The following is a 16,079-nucleotide window of genomic DNA, read 5'->3' on the forward strand; positions in this document are numbered from 1 at the left end:
GGACGCTGAACCAACCCACTCCTTGTTGTCACCTGGGCAAACCGCATTGCATAGGCAGGGTAACGCGAATCAGAACTGGAACTCGCTGGATTCTCCCCACAGCCACATTTTGATTTCCCGCAATGCATCGAGATCATTGCTAGGCAGCGCACGGTTGACCTTCTCATCATGCCAACCATAGGTCCGCTTGACCAAATCTAGCGCGTGGCCCTGGTGGCGGGCGGAATCGAAATCGATTATGACGGGGGTATCTCCCTGAAACATGATGTTGTTTGGGTTGATGTCATTGTGCACGATACCCAAGCCATGAAGATGCTTCAAGCCCGATTCAATTCCCCTCAGCCATTCGTCGGCCTCGGCGCGATCCACCCAACTTCTCTCATAGGCGACATTGTTCTTGCTGCGATGTTTCGGGTTGACTCTGTCCATGAGAGTTTCTTCATACTTCGAGAAGAACATGCCTTCCATCATGCCACTCTGAGACACAGCACAACCGTGGTATTGAGCGATGTTGGGGTGTGGGTGTTGCTTCAAGAGCTCGCATATCTTCACTTCTTCGAGCCAAGTATCCCTAATAAGCTGCGGGTAGCGGGGATCATAGGATGACAGACTCGGCTCCTTCAGATACAAGGTCGACAAGTGCTCCGGAGAGCCTTCTGCCTTCGTGAAAGATTCTTCGAAGCGCGGGTAGACGATGCTGCGGTGGATTTTGTTGGTGCTGTACAAGTCGCCCAACTGGATCTCAGCGGTGGAGTGATACTGCTTGCGTGAGAATGCGCGATAGACAGAGCCTTCCAGTTCATAGACTATGACGGTCTTGTTGAATGCGAATCCATCTTCTGGACCCCCGAAGTCCTCGGAGCATTCGATGATACGCATCTTGGCGGTAGGGGCCTGCATGGACTATAGAAGCATGAAGGACCCAAAGAATGTGTGGTTAGTAGGGAATGAGAGGAGTGTGGAAGCTAAATGTGACGATGATGCTTGGCGATGGGATGGGTGGCCGCTTAGTCGTGATTTCAAGCGTCGTTTGCATGCGCCGTTTGCACCTCGTCGCCAACCACAGCCTGTACGAGGGAAACAATTCGGGCTGGAGCCACAGGAAGCATCAGCAGGACATTGAACCTATGCGGGTTCTCCGATGTGGGATCCTGGGGATATATTGCTCCTGATGCCTGCGTTTCAATGTCCCTTTGTCAATGCTCTATTCCAGATTCCAACATGCATCATCGCTTCATACATCACCACAAGCAGAGCCGGAACACTAGCCACACCAGTCATCATACTCAATATGAGTCTCACCAGGGTACTGGATGTCACCCTCCCAATACCTCGTGTCACCTACATGAAACCACATTGTGTCTGAATGGAAGATCCCACCTTTCGAACGATTTTGAGCACAATGAGCTTCAGGATCATCAAAGTACATGGTCTCATGAGGCGAATGATGGATCTTCTCACTCCATATCTTCTTGTCAAGATCACATCCCGCCGACGTGAGTACAATGTCTTCGAAAGGAAAGATAGGTCTTTTGGGCTAACTCGATCTATACCACAGAAACAAAAGCCCCGGGACACAGCATAGAAAAGGATGCCCACTGTTTTCACAGAGTCATTTGATCCACACCCACACTGAAGTACGACACCGTCGCTGGGCCGAAGATGACCATCGCATCCCTCACTCCAACGACTGCTATAGCGACCGAGAACCAATCCACGAGAAGAACGACAAGTGTATTCACAAGTTCGAGGAGCACCACCCGATTCTGCCCGCAGTACCTAATACATACGATTCTTTTGCCTGTACGACAATACACAGGTCAGAGAAGAACAAGTGCGAGAGTTCATTCAAATCTGTCAGGTTCAGCGACCAAGCAGACTCGGTTCAGGCGTCTGTTGCGCAACCGCCAGTTTGCCCTATACATCACCGCCGGACCTCCAAAGACCGACCGCATGGCTTCCACGGAAATATCGTCCCTTTGACTGGCCTGCATCCGGGGGATTTCAAATGGGTGTGGGGTCCACCAATACCGGAGGGGTTCCGTGAGGGGAAGATGTGTTAGACATTCTGTTTGCGTTTCAAACTGGTTGATGTCTTCTATGAGCCTTACTAGGAGACTTCAGACTCCGTTGATCAAACCGGCCTTCGGATGCGCAGAAAGTCAATCTGAGATCCACGATAGCTAGAGGATTAGTACTTTATTGATTTTTGTTGAACTGCTTCTAGCCATTGCACTTCATGGTATTCATCACACGGCCTCCAATTGAAATCTTGAGCCCGTTTCATTGCTAGCCCAGCAATACGAACCAGACTTCAAGGATTCAACTTTTATGGTATAGTATCCCGCGCAGTCGCTGAATTGGTCGCCGCAGGTGGAGAAAACGCGTCTGCAGCGAAGGACACAGGCCAGCCCGTAATTTCCCCCCATTTCCTTAATTCCTCTGCGATCTCCAGCCGTTTTTGGGCATTTCGAAGCCAAGGGCCACCTGTGATAACAAATCAGGGATATATCGAAAGGAAGACAGCACGGCACTCACAGAATGCTATTGGCCCAAACGCATTAACCCACACGGGGGCAGAATCGCTTGAACAGGCCAAAGCACAAATTTCAGTTGCGTGGGATTCGAGCTTCCGGTGCAGATCTTCAACGTCGTTCATGCGCTGCAATGCTTTCAAAGGTCGAGCTGCGGGCTGTGCGAGCCAGAGTATTCCCATGGCTACATGGTAATAATGTAGAGTTGATACTTGTCATGTCAGAGAAAAGAGAGCCAAAGATGCAATCAAAAGTAGATGTGGATGAAGAGACTTACCATGCCAGCTTCGAAGGGTCCATATGGATGAAAAGCTGCTCTGCGGCCTTAGCCCTGGGGTCTCTATTACATCAAACGATGATGGAAGCGATGACTTCCAGTTGCCAAGTTCGTCCTTTATCGCCTCCCATTCTGAGAGGCTCAATGCTGGGGAATCAATGGACAAACACCGGTTGATAATCTTACCCAAAAGAAAGGTAACGTAGTTAGCATGGTCTGTGTCATCAGATAATTCTGGAGGCTTATTTTGATCTGAGAGAGTAATCATAAGCCCGCGTTGCTCGATAAGTGCAACAGTGATGTCTTCACGAAGATAATTCCAGTATCCAGCGCTGATAAGATCGGCCTTGGGGTGAATTTGGCGATTTGCTAAAAGAGAATAACATCCTTGCAAATGACTTTGGGAATTGACATTTTCTAAATAATATAACAGACACACTTGTTTAGCTATTTTCCAAGAAAAAGCATATGAGTTGACCTAAGAACCTGGATAATACTAACGTGTGATGATCTCATAAGACCGAAGAAGACATATCGCGGCGAGCGTCTCTCCAATAGGGAGCTGGTCCACATTGTTGGTCAAGGATATAAGTCTGCGAACACTATCATAATGATAGAACTCTGCCATGTCCAAATAGACATGGTCTTGGACAGTACGGTGCTGATTGGCAGCTGCAAATGCAAGGATGGAACTGAGCAGTAGTGGATTATACCGCGCTCGGACAGGAACGACATCTGTGAAATGCCGCTTGCTGTCGTTGAGATCATACCACGGAGCTAGCCTTGTTATATAATGTCGATACATCAGAGCAACCTTCAAGTTTTGCAAGGCATGTTCGGGATCCTGTGTGCATGGGTATTTGGATTCATGATGGACCGGCGAGGTCCAAGGGCCCACTAGACGCACAGGGCTTGGCGAAGTGACTGGACCGACCTCATGGACCCAAAGACAATCGCGGGATCCTCGCTCGCAAGGGGAACAGCGGGGTCTTTTCCCATCGCCTTTTCATACAAGCAGTCAGACATAGGATGAAAACATAGGTTTGGTAAACACTTAGAACAAACATTTAACTCTCCGTGACCTGCAAACCTGGCTGCACGGCAGCAAGTTAGCACTGGGTTTAAATTTGCCACCAAGCACTTGGTTGCTTTAAAATTCCACGACAGGAAGCAAGCACATATGTCGTTCAAGGGTAATTTACCAACCTGACGACAAATCAGCATCGGAATACGACGGGTCGCTGGCCTAGCCCAGGAGTCGATATGCAGCAGACTTACGATTGCGCTGAAGGGGTCGCGGCATGTGTGAGACACCTTTCAAGCTCTAGATGATCAGCCTAAATGATAAAGTCCAATAAAGAAGTTTCACGAAGACGGATGTTCGCCTTTGCCTTTGCGGACGTCGCGTTACTCATTGGGTGCACGGACCAACTTGGAAAGGCGAAGGGCGAAAGACAGACGACCCACATTTGATGAACAAATATGTATACATGGACGTAGGATCACTTTGATGTCGACAAATCACCTTGGCTTCATCTGAAAGAACTTCCAAGGCTCTACCAGAAAATGTTGTACTCCGTAGATGCATGTTCGTCCGCTCCAGGACTTTACAAAATCCTCTCGCATGGGCTGCCGGGTTGAGTATTTCATTGCTCAGTGTGAACATGTATTTTAAACATGCGAACTTGGATGAAACGATGCAAAAAATGTCAAATTAGCAATGCAAATAGACAGACCATTCAGCAATGGCCCTTTTAAGGCGATTGGTTGAAGTCATACGCATTGCCAAAGCCACGATTTAGATAATTCGAGAGAGCATCGGACTCGCTGACCCAATCAACCGGGACTTCCAAATCATTCTGGCCCTCAATAAGGGACTTCAAGTTATCAGCAAACTCCAACTTCATAGGATTCCGGTACCAGGAAGCAAAATGAACTGTGGATCTTAGTGATGATTTGAGATTAAGTGGCAGAGTTGACTTACTCATGGCTAGCATAATGCGTGGCACTTGGGTCTGATTACCGATCCCAGCATGCCAGAGACGCAAGTCTCGAATGACAAGGGAGCCCTTGGGCACGATAGGCTGACAGGGAGGTCTCTCAACACGGCGCTTTTCAAGCTCGTCTAGATTGATTCGCCCGCTTGCGCGCTCACCGTGGGCTCCCTCTTGAACATGGAGTCCGGAATCAGTATGTGTGCCCAGCCACACTTCCGTGGACCCGTTCTCCGGGGTCATTGTGATAAGAGGCACATTGATTACCAATGCGAATGGGTGATCAGGGTGCGCAAAGTCGGCATCGGAGTGAACGGGCTGAGACATAAGAGGGTTCTCTGCTGTAGGAGGCATTGCGCTATTGCCGGAACAGAATGTCCATTTTGGGCGGGGTCCTAGTGCTGCGGATGTGATCTGAGTTGCGATTGGATCTTTAAGCGGGTTAGAGGTTGGTATCAGAGTTGGTATCTTGCTTGAATAGACATACTCAAGAATATGCGGGGATCAAAATGTTCCTTGACGGGTGGAGCATCTTGCTGGATGTTTCCAGGGTTATAGTTGAAGGGGCTATCACCCTTTCTGGAATAAAGATGGTACGCATCTTCGACCATTTTGCTATTGAGACTGTCGAGGGCTTCGTGAGGGATAACATTTTCGACAACGACAAGGCCATCTCGATGGAGGCTACGAACTGCAACCTCCATGTTTTGGGCCGAGAGTCGGGTTTGTTGGATCTCAGTCTTTGACGGGCGGATCGAAGTTGGGTGGCTTGTGAGCTTGCCTAGCTGAGTCGACAAGGGTCGGATCTGATATTGGTAGCCCAGCCGTGCTGGAGCTTTGAAATGGATTCGACTCATGATTCTCTGCAGGCAGTGAACCGTCACAGAATTTTGAGTGTAGAGGTACTGATAAAAAAGCTCTCTATGCTGTGAAAACCGGCGTGAATTGTGCTGTATTTATATCCTATCCTGTACGACGCCGTTTGTTAATTGTAATGACAAGATCTTACCGACATGCAAGGTCTTCGTCATTGGGAGACCTCTTTCGCTTTATTCTCAATTGACGAGCCGTTCGGGATTTGGGGGGCTGCCAGCGGAGCCAATTCTCGATATCCCATTGGACCGACCGAGATAATCGCGGGAAGAGTGGGGCAATGAGACCCATTTATCTCGCAATTCGCAAAACACCCTCGCCGAATGCGCATATGACCTCGCCTTTCGTGAGATTGGCAGCTCCGGGGGTCTTGGCATTGACTGGTTTCCGTAGCGGACGTGATTGCGCCTTCGCAGTTGCAAAAGCATACTTTCAGTCTCTCCAGTCGAGCTCAACCAACCAAGCTTCCAACCGACCCTCTTAACATATCCATGCCCTCGCCATGTTGAAGATATCAATCCCCGACAATGGCGATGTGGGCTGTGCCATAAAATACAGAGCTAGCAAGCCAGTGACACTGAAGTGGTGTATGTTTGGGCGCCCGTGACGAAAGGCGAGCGCACGAATTGCATGGTGATTCGACACTCGCCTTCTTGCAAATCGGCGGAGATCTTTCGTACACGCCGGTCCTCGGGTATCATGATATGGTCCATCAAAATCTCGATACCTTCCTCTTCAATTTCCATGATTCGTTGCGCACAGAGACCCGAATATCGATCTTGCCAAACACCGTGATAAAATGGGGATTGGAGCATCAACGCAACAGCCTTTCTGCGGATAAGGGGGTGGCGACATCGAGAAGCGACGAGGAACATTGGAGGAGTAATACCCAAATCAAAACTGAACAGCAAGCTGAAGTCTTCCGTCTTTTCAACACACATGCTGGCAATACTCTCGGCGAGATCAATGATCAGCTGAAAGCGATCAGTGTGTTGATCGAAGATGGTTTCTGTTTGAGCATGGTAGGTGTCGATTATGACAACGGAGACATGGAAGTAAAGCTCCAGCAAGTTGTGTGTGCATTTCTGTAGCACCGGGCGCACTTCTGAGAAGGTGGAAGCATCTAACGTGGCTTTCCACTGATGCAACAGTGCGTTCGGAGATTCCGCCGAGGATTCGGTGTTTTTGTACCTCCTGGATTCCAAAAACGAGAAGATATAATTCATAGTTTTGTCGAAGTCAATGCGAGCAGAAGTAAAAGATGGGTATGATGATGGGAAAGTAGGAGTTGGTAGACAAAGTGGAACACCGAGATCCATTAATATGTGACGAGAATCCATGCACAAGGAGAACTGTACGCGTAGACGTTGCAAAAGTGGTGTTATCTGATTATTGATGAAATCCATCGTAGGCCGCGAATATTCTTGCAGATTGGTATAGAGGCTGGTGCGAGATCTCCACCAGTATAATAGCCTGAGGCCAGCTTTGAGGTGAATGAGACATGCGGCATCACAGGTTCGAAATTGCTCGAAGCAAATGAAAAGGATGCATAGGGCAAGAACGACATCTGGTCGGGATGGCCTAGTCGGTGACTCCCTCTGTACGGATTTGATTGCTGCAGTATAATGCTTCAAGGCGAGTGTCTGAGCTGTCATCCGGGCATTCTTGTCAGATTGTCGTATAGAAACAGACGTGTCGACAGGCTCTTGGCTCTCATGTAACGATGCAATAGCCGTCAGAGCATGTTTTATTGGTGCTTCATTATGCCCCATCTGCAGCAAAATCGGAATCCAATCATTTGCATCTTGATGGCCAAAGATCCGATGAGTGGTTCGACTTCGGAAGTAGAGAAATGCTCGGCGCTCTTCATCCCGTAAGGTGTCAGGAGTGAGACTTGGTTGAATGGGGTTGGCGTAGCCCTCGCAGATTCGTTGTGTCGATAAACATCGCAAGCACGAGGGCCTTTGCTCATCGCACTTGACGCGTCTATGGTTATAAGCCAGGGATATGTCCCGTCAATGCCGTGAATGGACATACCGGTATCTGAGTCACGTTAGTAAGATTGGATCAGAGCTCAATCTGCTGGTCACCCAAGACGTACTTGCAGGTAAAGCAGCCACTTCGCGTCTTACGCGTTGATGTTAAACTAGACTTCATTGCCATGGAGTGATAATATGACGTGGAAAGATGTTGCTAAGGAAATGGCAGAATACCCCAAGGCGGTCGAAATAGTTGAATACGTGGGCAAATAACGAAGACATAAAATTTAAATGCAAGGCGGATTGAAGAAGACCAGAGCCAAAAAATTAAATTGTGTGGCATTGATACAGATATCAGGCACAGTGGAGAGGAGAGGAAGGAGAAAGGGAAAAGGAGCTGTCTTTACTGCGGCTGCGGGTAGACAAGCGCAGGACACGAAAGGAATATTTCAAGCAGTACTCCGTTCCTAAGTCGCGACATCATTTCCATCGTGGGGCTCAAGGACACTGCGCTGTCATGCTCTGCAAGCATCAAAGACCTCTCTCTCTCTCTCTCTCTCCCCCATGTGCTTGCTTGCTTCCTCTCATCACCCATCATCATCCCTGGGGCCTTCTTGCTTGCTTGCTGCCCTGCGCCATCTGATCCATTTGCTCGCTTTGCTACGTTTGTTACGTTTGCTTTCTTCCCTTCGCTATTCATGCTTGCTGCGCCATAGCTTCTTGCTTTTTCTTCTTTCCTTCTTCATCTTTAGTTTCTTCGTTGTCAATGGAACAAACCTTATTTCCATCTCCATCACACCTCCTATAGGGGTTAGAACCTGCACGCGAGAGTCACCCGGTCCCTTGTACTCAGCATGCTTTCCAAGGTTCAAGGTTAATGAATCCTAAGTAAGTTCAAGTTAATTATGAGATTTGATAAGAACAGCATACGGAGGATGGAGTAGTTACTCCGGACTTTGTAATCTCTTCAAATTAATATATATTTCGAAGTAGTGTCCTATTCACATTATCAACGTTTTTTATATACAACAGCCCGGCTGGCGCAATGGTAGCGCGTATGACTTCTACTGATGCCTGCGAAAAGTTTCTTCAAAAAGACGGTTGCGTGAAGGGCTGAGAGAAGGGTTATCATAAGGTTGCGAGTTCGAGCCTCGCGTTGGGCTATCAATTTTTTCGTGCTTTTTCACCCTTTATATATAGTATACACAAAACGCGGCTAAACGCCGGATTCCTCCTGTGGCCTAGCGGTCAGTGTCAGGAGCTTGTCATCAGAGGTCGGGCGTTCGAACCGGGTCAGAGCCACGGTTTGGGACATTTTCCTTTTTGCTCTGTGGACCGATCTCGGACTTTCGTTTGTTTCCGTTCTTATCCATGTCTTTGTAAATAGATGTATATAAGATTTGTTTTCTAAAAGAAAACAAAATATTGCCTGACTTGAGCTGTCGTATGACACGGCACAGTGATTAGCTGGAGCAAATATTCCAAGAGGTCAGTCAGTCAGTTAGATTCGAATTCAAATACCTGCGTTCAATTTTTGGGAACATCATTGTAAACTTTTCTACAACCACTATGGTGAAAATTCACTCTCATCAATTCTTATAGGCCAAGGCTACTATAAAGCTAGAGCAAAAGATTTCAATATTGGAAGCGCCGAAGCAGTAGAGGAAAAGAGATTAGTACGGAGAACAAATACCTACCCAAGCTTGTATGAAAAGTAGTCACTCAATCAAAGATCATTCTACGCCGTATCGATAGTCATTATCAGGGTTTTGGTAGCCTGGGTCCCGGGGAGGGTCACTCCTGGATCAGATGAAACCTCTTCAATGGGCCGGGTTCCCGGGCCCAAAACCCAAAGCCCAGTCCAGCCCATAGCCCATTGATGGGGGCTCAGTGGGCCCCCATTCATCCCTCATCCCTACATCCCTATTTCTATGCATACTCATGCTGCGTGGTGAGGACCGAAAGACGGCCCAGCCAGGTAATATTGTCCAGGCAGCTTATCGACACTTTGTCAGCATGTTGCAGCCTTGCAGGGCTTCCAAGGTTCTAAGGTATAAGGTATAGGTGTTGTACCCCCCAGATAGTCCCCGAGGTCATACCCACCAGCTTTGCTACTGGGGGGGGCTCTGGCAGAAAAGTGCAGCTCGCAGGAGATGAATTTCCAGATATTTATGGTACCATGATAGTCCTCCCTGATGGTCTGTGGTCACTGGGCGTTTTTACACCTCTTCCGAAGCAATAAAGTGCCAATGACCGACCTGCCTGGATATACCCCGAAACTTTTGGAAATGTGCTGCCGCACCACGATTTGAGGCATTCTCCGTTGAAAAGGAGATCTCGGGAGCATTGGGGGGATGGGGCCGCGATTGAATGTAATCGTATCGTATCGCGCGATTGTGAGCAATACTACAGTAATTGCTCAGAATCAGTGCACGAAATGAATTTGTGTTTGTTTGAACTTCAATGATACTCATCTCAACACATGCCTTTTGCGTCCGAGGTGTCGCCACTAACCTTGGAATAATTCGCCGCACCAGTTCCAATGCTGTATACAACAGCAGTGTGCAAAAGTCAATTGATCGACCTAAGTTTGGAGCTTGGCGGGATCACCGCGGGAGTGGAGTGGGCGGTTAGCCAAGCGGGCCCTTTCGGTGATGAATTACGTGAGTTTATATTCGATGTGATCATACGCAGTTGGAGAACGATCGGGCCGGTTGCAACAACAAATGAAAAGCTCGGGATGGTCGCCGTGCCACATTTTCCCGAAGATGGGCCGGCGTTTCCCAAACATCTTCGCTTGGCTAGTCCTGGGACCTTTGAAGCACTGCCCGGGCACGGGTCTGTGCCAAGCAGGCACTTATTAATTTTAGTCATTGATTGAGGGTTTTTTGAGGACCCATGAGGCTTTTTTTTTACAGCTTTCCGGAGAACGTTCGTATTATGGAGAAGGGGAATGGCAAGAAGTTGGAACCTGGGGAAGTAGTCTCTTCTCTAGGGCTACATCCGGATCACACGTACATTATAGATGGACAACGTGCATTGTGTAGCTCAGTCCCTCTATGCAGCTTCCAAGGGTTATCTGCTGGATTCTAGAAAGATTCTGGAACTTGTACAAACCTATCTTGATCAGATGGCCTGAAGAATGTCGATCACCGGTGTTACTCCAACTATTATACCTTCTCCAACTCCACTTTTCACCCGGACTCCCGGTCGACGATGGCTTCACCCAGACACATTCATGACGACTAGGTCGCCAAGCAAAGTCAATCGACGTTACCAAGGTGCCTAGTTCCCGGCTTCGGAACTGCAGAGACCGAGTCTGCAGATGCCAAGTAGGCTGCGATGTAGTTAGAAGATTTCGCGCATCTATATAAGTTGGCATCATGCCAGCTCCAATTTCGAGCGTGCAACCCCAATAAACCCTTGAATATTCTCTCCAGGGCCCTTTCAAGGTTACAAAGGAAAATCCTTAATCAACAATGGGCTTCTCTCTCCACACACTCGCTGTCTCAGCCTTGGTTGCTACCAGCTATGCCTCCCCTCTGATCCACTCCCGGGCAAGCAACACATCTTATACCAACTCCAATGGCCTGAAGTTCAACCACTTCAATGGATCTCTGCCTAACATCACCCTTCTCGCTACCGGTTTGTATCATCCTAAGCTAGGCACTGGCGATGGCGATCTAACAGATCTATAGGCGGCACAATTGCCGGCACAAGTGACGACAAGACCGCGACGGCAGGCTACGAGTCCGGAGCACTGGGCATCAACAAGCTCCTCTCCGGTATCCCCGACATCTTCAACATTGCCAACATTGCCGCCGTACAAGAAGGCAATGTCAACAGCGGAGATGTTTCCTCCTCCCTGCTGCTAAACCTCACCCACACCCTCCAAACCCAAGTCTGCGACGACCCAACCATGTCCGGTGCCGTGATCACCCATGGCACCGACACCCTCGAAGAATCCGCATTCTTCCTCGACGCCACCGTCAACTGCGGCAAGCCCATCGTATTCGTTGGATCCATGCGCCCCTCCACCGCGATCTCCGCAGACGGCCCCATGAACCTCCTGCAGGGCGTCACCGTTGCCGCTGACGAAGACTCCAAGGACCGTGGTGCGCTGGTCGTGCTCAACGACCGCATCGTCTCTGCTTTCTGGGCTACCAAGACCAACGCCAACACTATGGATACCTTCAAGGCTTACGAGCAGGGAAGTCTTGGCTTCATTGTCTCTAACAAGCCTTACTTCTATTACCCCGCTGTGCAGCCCAATGCCAAGCACGTCGTGAACGCGACTGGCATCGACGCTGTTCCGCGCGTCGATATCCTCTATGCGTACGAGGATATGAAGACCGACTCCCTTACCAGCGCTGTCAAGAATGGTGCTGAGGGTATTGTTGTAAGTTGCCATCTAGCGTGGTCCGGTACTCAAATGAAAAAAAAAGCTAATGTGGAACTAGGTTGCCGGCGAGGGTGCTGGAGGTATCTCCACTGATTTCGCTTCTGCTATCGTCGAGATTGTGGAAAAGCACAACATCCCCGTTGTTCTGTCTCACCGCACCGTCAACGGCGAGGTGCCTACTGCTGATATCATGGGCGATAACGCTAAGACTCAGATTGCCAGTGGCATGTACAACCCGCAGCAATCTCGGGTTCTGCTGGGTCTGCTTCTGGCGGAGAAGAAGGATCTCAAAGAGATTCGTGAGGTCTTCCTGAAGGCCACTGTTGCTTAGAGTGCCTTTATCAAGGTGTAAAAAAGACAGCATGAGATTATAGACATAGACTATTAATAAATTGCCTTTAGACTCATTTACAAGCATTGTTGTTATTGTTTCATGTCAGAGGACCAGAGAGGCCTTGCAGAGTTGACGTTATAATTTCGAGTGGACAGAAAAAAGCGCGTAGACCGCGTGCGTGTTTTGAACAAAGATTCGATTATTCGTAGATTACAGATATCATGATAGTAGCAGCATGTTAATTTCAGGAACATAGAAAATGAGTACATGCGTGAAATGCTACGTGTAGGTTGCTATAGAGATAGCTCAAAGCGGGAAAAAGTAGTACATAGGAGGGGTAAAGGAGGATATCGAATCAGGCAGATCAAATCTAGAAGTGGATGGGCTTGGAGTAGGTGGCCATGGCAGCCTCCTTGAAGGCCTCGGAGAGAGTGGGGTGGGCGTGGCAAGTACGGGCAACATCCTCGCTGGAGGCACCGTACTCGATAGCAAGAGTGGCCTCAGCGATCATCTCACCGGCACCGGGTCCGATAATGTGGACGCCGAGAATGCGGTCGGTCTCAGCGTCAGCAATGAACTTAACAACACCCTCAGTGTCGAGGTTGGTCTTGGCACGGGAGTTGGCGCTGAAGGGGAAGGAGCCGACACGGTACTTGACACCGGAGGCCTTGATCTCGGCCTCGTTCTGGCCAACCCAAGCGACCTCGGGGTGGGTGTACATAACGCTGGGGATGGCAGCGTAGTTGACGTGGCCGTAACCAGTCTTGATGTACTCAATGGCGGCGACAGCCTCCTCCTCAGCCTTGTGAGCCAGCATGGGGCCGAAAGTGCAGTCACCGACGACACGGACGTGGGGGACCTTGGTGCGGTACTCCTGGTCGATGACGAGACGACCACGGTCGTCCTTCTCGATACCGACGCTCTCGAGGTTCAGGCCCTCAGTGTAGGGCTTGCGGCCAATGGCGACGAGGACGACATCGGCATCAAGGGTCTCCTCCTTACCGCCCTTGGCGGCCTCGACGTTAAGACCAACGGTAGCACCGCTGACATCACCGGAGACGACCTTGGTGTTGGTCTTGAACTTGATGCCCTGCTTACCCAGGATCTTCTGGGCCTGCTTGGCGATCTCGGCGTCCATACCGGGGCCACCGATCTGGCCGAGGAACTCAACAACGGTAACCTCAGCACCGAGACGGGACCAAACGGAGGCCTGATAGTTTGTTAGTAAATGCTCTGGGCGTGAAAGCTAGTGTGCCAAACATACCATCTCGAGACCGATGATACCACCACCGATGACAATCATTTTCTTGGGGACCTCAGTGAGGGCGAGAGCACCAGTGCTGGTGATGATGCGCTTCTCATCGACGGTCAGGCCGGGGAAGTGGGTGGCCTCGGAACCAGTGGCGATCAGGATGTTCTTAGCGCGCAGGGTCTGCTCACCACCGTCGTTGAGGGCAACGTTGATGGTGTTGGCATCGACGAAAGAACCGGCACCCTTGATGTAGTCAACGCCGTTCTTCTTGAGGAGGAACTCAACACCCTTGGTGAGACCCTCGACGGAGGCGTCCTTGGCCTTGAGCATCTGGGCGAGGTTGAGCTTCACATCGCCAACTTCGATACCGCGCTTCTTGGTGTCGTGGAGAATCTGGTGGTAGAGGTGGGAGTTGTTGAGGAGGGACTTTGAGGGAATGCAGCCGACGTTCAAGCAGGTACCGCCGAGGGTTCCGCGCTTCTCGATACACGCGGTCTGTAAAAGTGTTCAGTCAGCATACAGCAGTGGCTGGGGGCACCCAATTGAATCGTTGGACACCGGGTGTTGATCATGTTCGCACCTTGAGACCTTCTTGGCCGGCCTTGATGGCAGCAACGTAACCGGCGACACCACCGCCGATGATAACAAGGTCATGTTCACCTGTCGGGAAGGCGGATATTAGCAATCGCATTCGGAAACCTTGGGATATCTCTCCGGGCACGGCGCAACAGCGCGGATAACAGTATCTTACCTGCTTCGGAGGCGTAGCCACGCTTTGAGCCAATGAAGATCATTGGGGGAGCGAAGTTGGCCTTGGGGGCAGCATGACGAAGAGCAGCCCGCGGCGTAGCCCGGGGCAAGACAGAGCGGAACATGGCGAAACGAAAAGAGAAACGATAAAAGGTATAAGAAAGACAATCAGATAGAATCCTCCAATTCCAACAATGGAGGTGTTGAGGCGCGAAGAGACGGGGATTTGATTATTGGAAGGAAAGACCTTTTGCAGGTTGAGCTTTGCCCGTCAATTCCTTAGTAAGCACTCGGGTTGAGTCGGTTGCCCGGTTGGCACGGAGGGCTCCGACCGACGTTGCCAGCGGCCACTGCGAAATAAGTCAATGAGGCTGACCGCTATCAAGTAAACGCTACATGATTGGTTGGTCGAGGAGATCTGTGATCAAATCTCAGCTGTGATTATTCCTCCACCGCCCGAGGTACTTGTTCTCTGCCAGGCCGCTATACATAACCTTCCTCATGGCCGTCAGTGCCCCCATTACGTCCCAACTATCTTTACCGGGAACGATGCCGTCAAAGGGGATCTGGCCTCGATGCTTCGATATCTTGAATTTCGAATCTCGAATACACTCATTTGTCAGAATTCACAGCAGAAAATTTCTTCTCTTTTACATGAATACCTTGTACTCCCAACGTCGGGTCAATAAGACATTTCCGTTAAATCGCGCAAACCAACGTTGCCAATGACTACCTGCAGGTCGCAACATATTCTTTCCCGCCCGCACAGGACTACTCCGGGGAGACCCAACGAATCCGTCCCATTTAGGATTTAGTGGCAATTCCCCATAATCTGCATACCCGCGGGCCTTGAATCGGGAAGTGTTCTCGGGGGTCTCCGCGGCGGCTACAAGCGGACAACGCTGGCCAGGGCCTTCAAGCGTCGAAGAAAGGTAGACTTGAACTTATAATCCGTGCCGTGCGCTTTGCATCTGATTGTTTACTGCTCTTTACGCATTGAACTACATGGACCGGATTTTCCCTGGTGGGGATTTCTTTTGGGCTCCCGCCGCTTTCCGAGTAGACATCAGCACGAGCTCAGAGTCACTGATGAGCTCAGAACAGCCATTTGCACAATGACTGATACTATGTAAATGAACAAGTGCTCATTGGATACTCACTGATTCCTCGGTGACTGTTTAGTGAACAACTCTGCTCACTCCAACCACCGCACCCTATACCATGAATAGAATAACCCCACAGTGTCGTTTATTACTATGGTTTTGTAGTGCGTAGATAAGATCGTACCCGCCCCAGGTTTCTAAACGCTGCTCATCTCACCAAGAAGGGACACGTCATGTTTAGAGGCCGTAGGAGAAAGTGGGGGGCTTCCTCTGTTTTACGGGTCTACCAGAAGACAGCCTGATCATCTTGTAGTTATGCTTGACTTCCTAGTTTCATAAAGGTCGATTAAGAAGGGAATTTCTCCACGCTAGCTGTGAGGATGATGGATGATGGTAGTTCCATGAACGCGAAGATAATAAAGCTAAAGAAGGAAGAAGCTATGGAAGGAAGCTAGCTAAATAGCAAAGCGAACAAAGTAAGCAAACAGGGCGCGGGGCAGCAGGCAAGCAAACAACCGAACATGTAATGCTTGCAGAGCATGACACTAGCCGTTATAGAGATAATCCAGAATATTGTGAGT

At 49.7% G+C, this 16,079-nt stretch overlaps 6 protein-coding genes across 6 annotated transcripts; 1 reads left to right on the forward strand and 5 right to left on the reverse strand.

The window, feature by feature from the left end:
* Window positions 1-69: 69 nt before the first annotated feature.
* Window positions 70-900, reverse strand: N7506_004297 (uncharacterized protein; the record flags this gene model as incomplete). The annotated part of the gene is made up of 1 exon (XM_056953591.1): window positions 70-900. One exon carries the CDS (start codon window positions 898-900, stop codon window positions 70-72), a length of 831 nt encoding a protein of 276 aa, XP_056812480.1.
* Window positions 901-2,329: 1,429 nt separating this feature from the next.
* N7506_004298 (uncharacterized protein) lies at window positions 2,330-3,837 on the reverse strand (the record flags this gene model as incomplete). The annotated part of the gene is made up of 5 exons (XM_056953592.1): window positions 2,330-2,487; window positions 2,539-2,718; window positions 2,812-3,180; window positions 3,313-3,593; window positions 3,719-3,837. The coding sequence occupies 5 exons, from the start codon at window positions 3,835-3,837 to the stop codon at window positions 2,330-2,332; spliced, it is 1,107 nt and encodes a 368-aa protein (XP_056812481.1).
* A 728-nt stretch (window positions 3,838-4,565) lies between these two features.
* Window positions 4,566-5,662, reverse strand: N7506_004299 (uncharacterized protein; the record flags this gene model as incomplete). The annotated part of the gene is made up of 3 exons (XM_056953593.1): window positions 4,566-4,747; window positions 4,796-5,236; window positions 5,293-5,662. 3 exons carry the CDS (start codon window positions 5,660-5,662, stop codon window positions 4,566-4,568), a joined length of 993 nt encoding a protein of 330 aa, XP_056812482.1.
* Window positions 5,663-6,238: 576 nt separating this feature from the next.
* N7506_004300 (Zn(II)2Cys6 transcription factor domain-containing protein) lies at window positions 6,239-7,841 on the reverse strand (the record flags this gene model as incomplete). The annotated part of the gene is made up of 3 exons (XM_056953594.1): window positions 6,239-7,664; window positions 7,716-7,721; window positions 7,780-7,841. 3 exons carry the CDS (start codon window positions 7,839-7,841, stop codon window positions 6,239-6,241), a joined length of 1,494 nt encoding a protein of 497 aa, XP_056812483.1.
* A 3,295-nt stretch (window positions 7,842-11,136) lies between these two features.
* On the forward strand, window positions 11,137-12,390 carry N7506_004301 (asparaginase ahrA; the record flags this gene model as incomplete). Its single annotated transcript, XM_056953595.1, has 3 exons — window positions 11,137-11,302; window positions 11,356-12,056; window positions 12,118-12,390. 3 exons carry the CDS (start codon window positions 11,137-11,139, stop codon window positions 12,388-12,390), a joined length of 1,140 nt encoding a protein of 379 aa, XP_056812484.1.
* A 373-nt stretch (window positions 12,391-12,763) lies between these two features.
* On the reverse strand, window positions 12,764-14,520 carry N7506_004302 (dihydrolipoyl dehydrogenase; the record flags this gene model as incomplete). Its single annotated transcript, XM_056953596.1, has 4 exons — window positions 12,764-13,603; window positions 13,658-14,140; window positions 14,226-14,305; window positions 14,397-14,520. The coding sequence occupies 4 exons, from the start codon at window positions 14,518-14,520 to the stop codon at window positions 12,764-12,766; spliced, it is 1,527 nt and encodes a 508-aa protein (XP_056812485.1).
* Window positions 14,521-16,079: the final 1,559 nt, after the last annotated feature.

This window comes from Penicillium brevicompactum (genome assembly GCF_028827555.1).
Source record: "Penicillium brevicompactum strain IBT 35665 chromosome Unknown utg000003l_segment0_segment0, whole genome shotgun sequence".
Taxonomy (NCBI): domain Eukaryota; kingdom Fungi; phylum Ascomycota; class Eurotiomycetes; order Eurotiales; family Aspergillaceae; genus Penicillium; species Penicillium brevicompactum.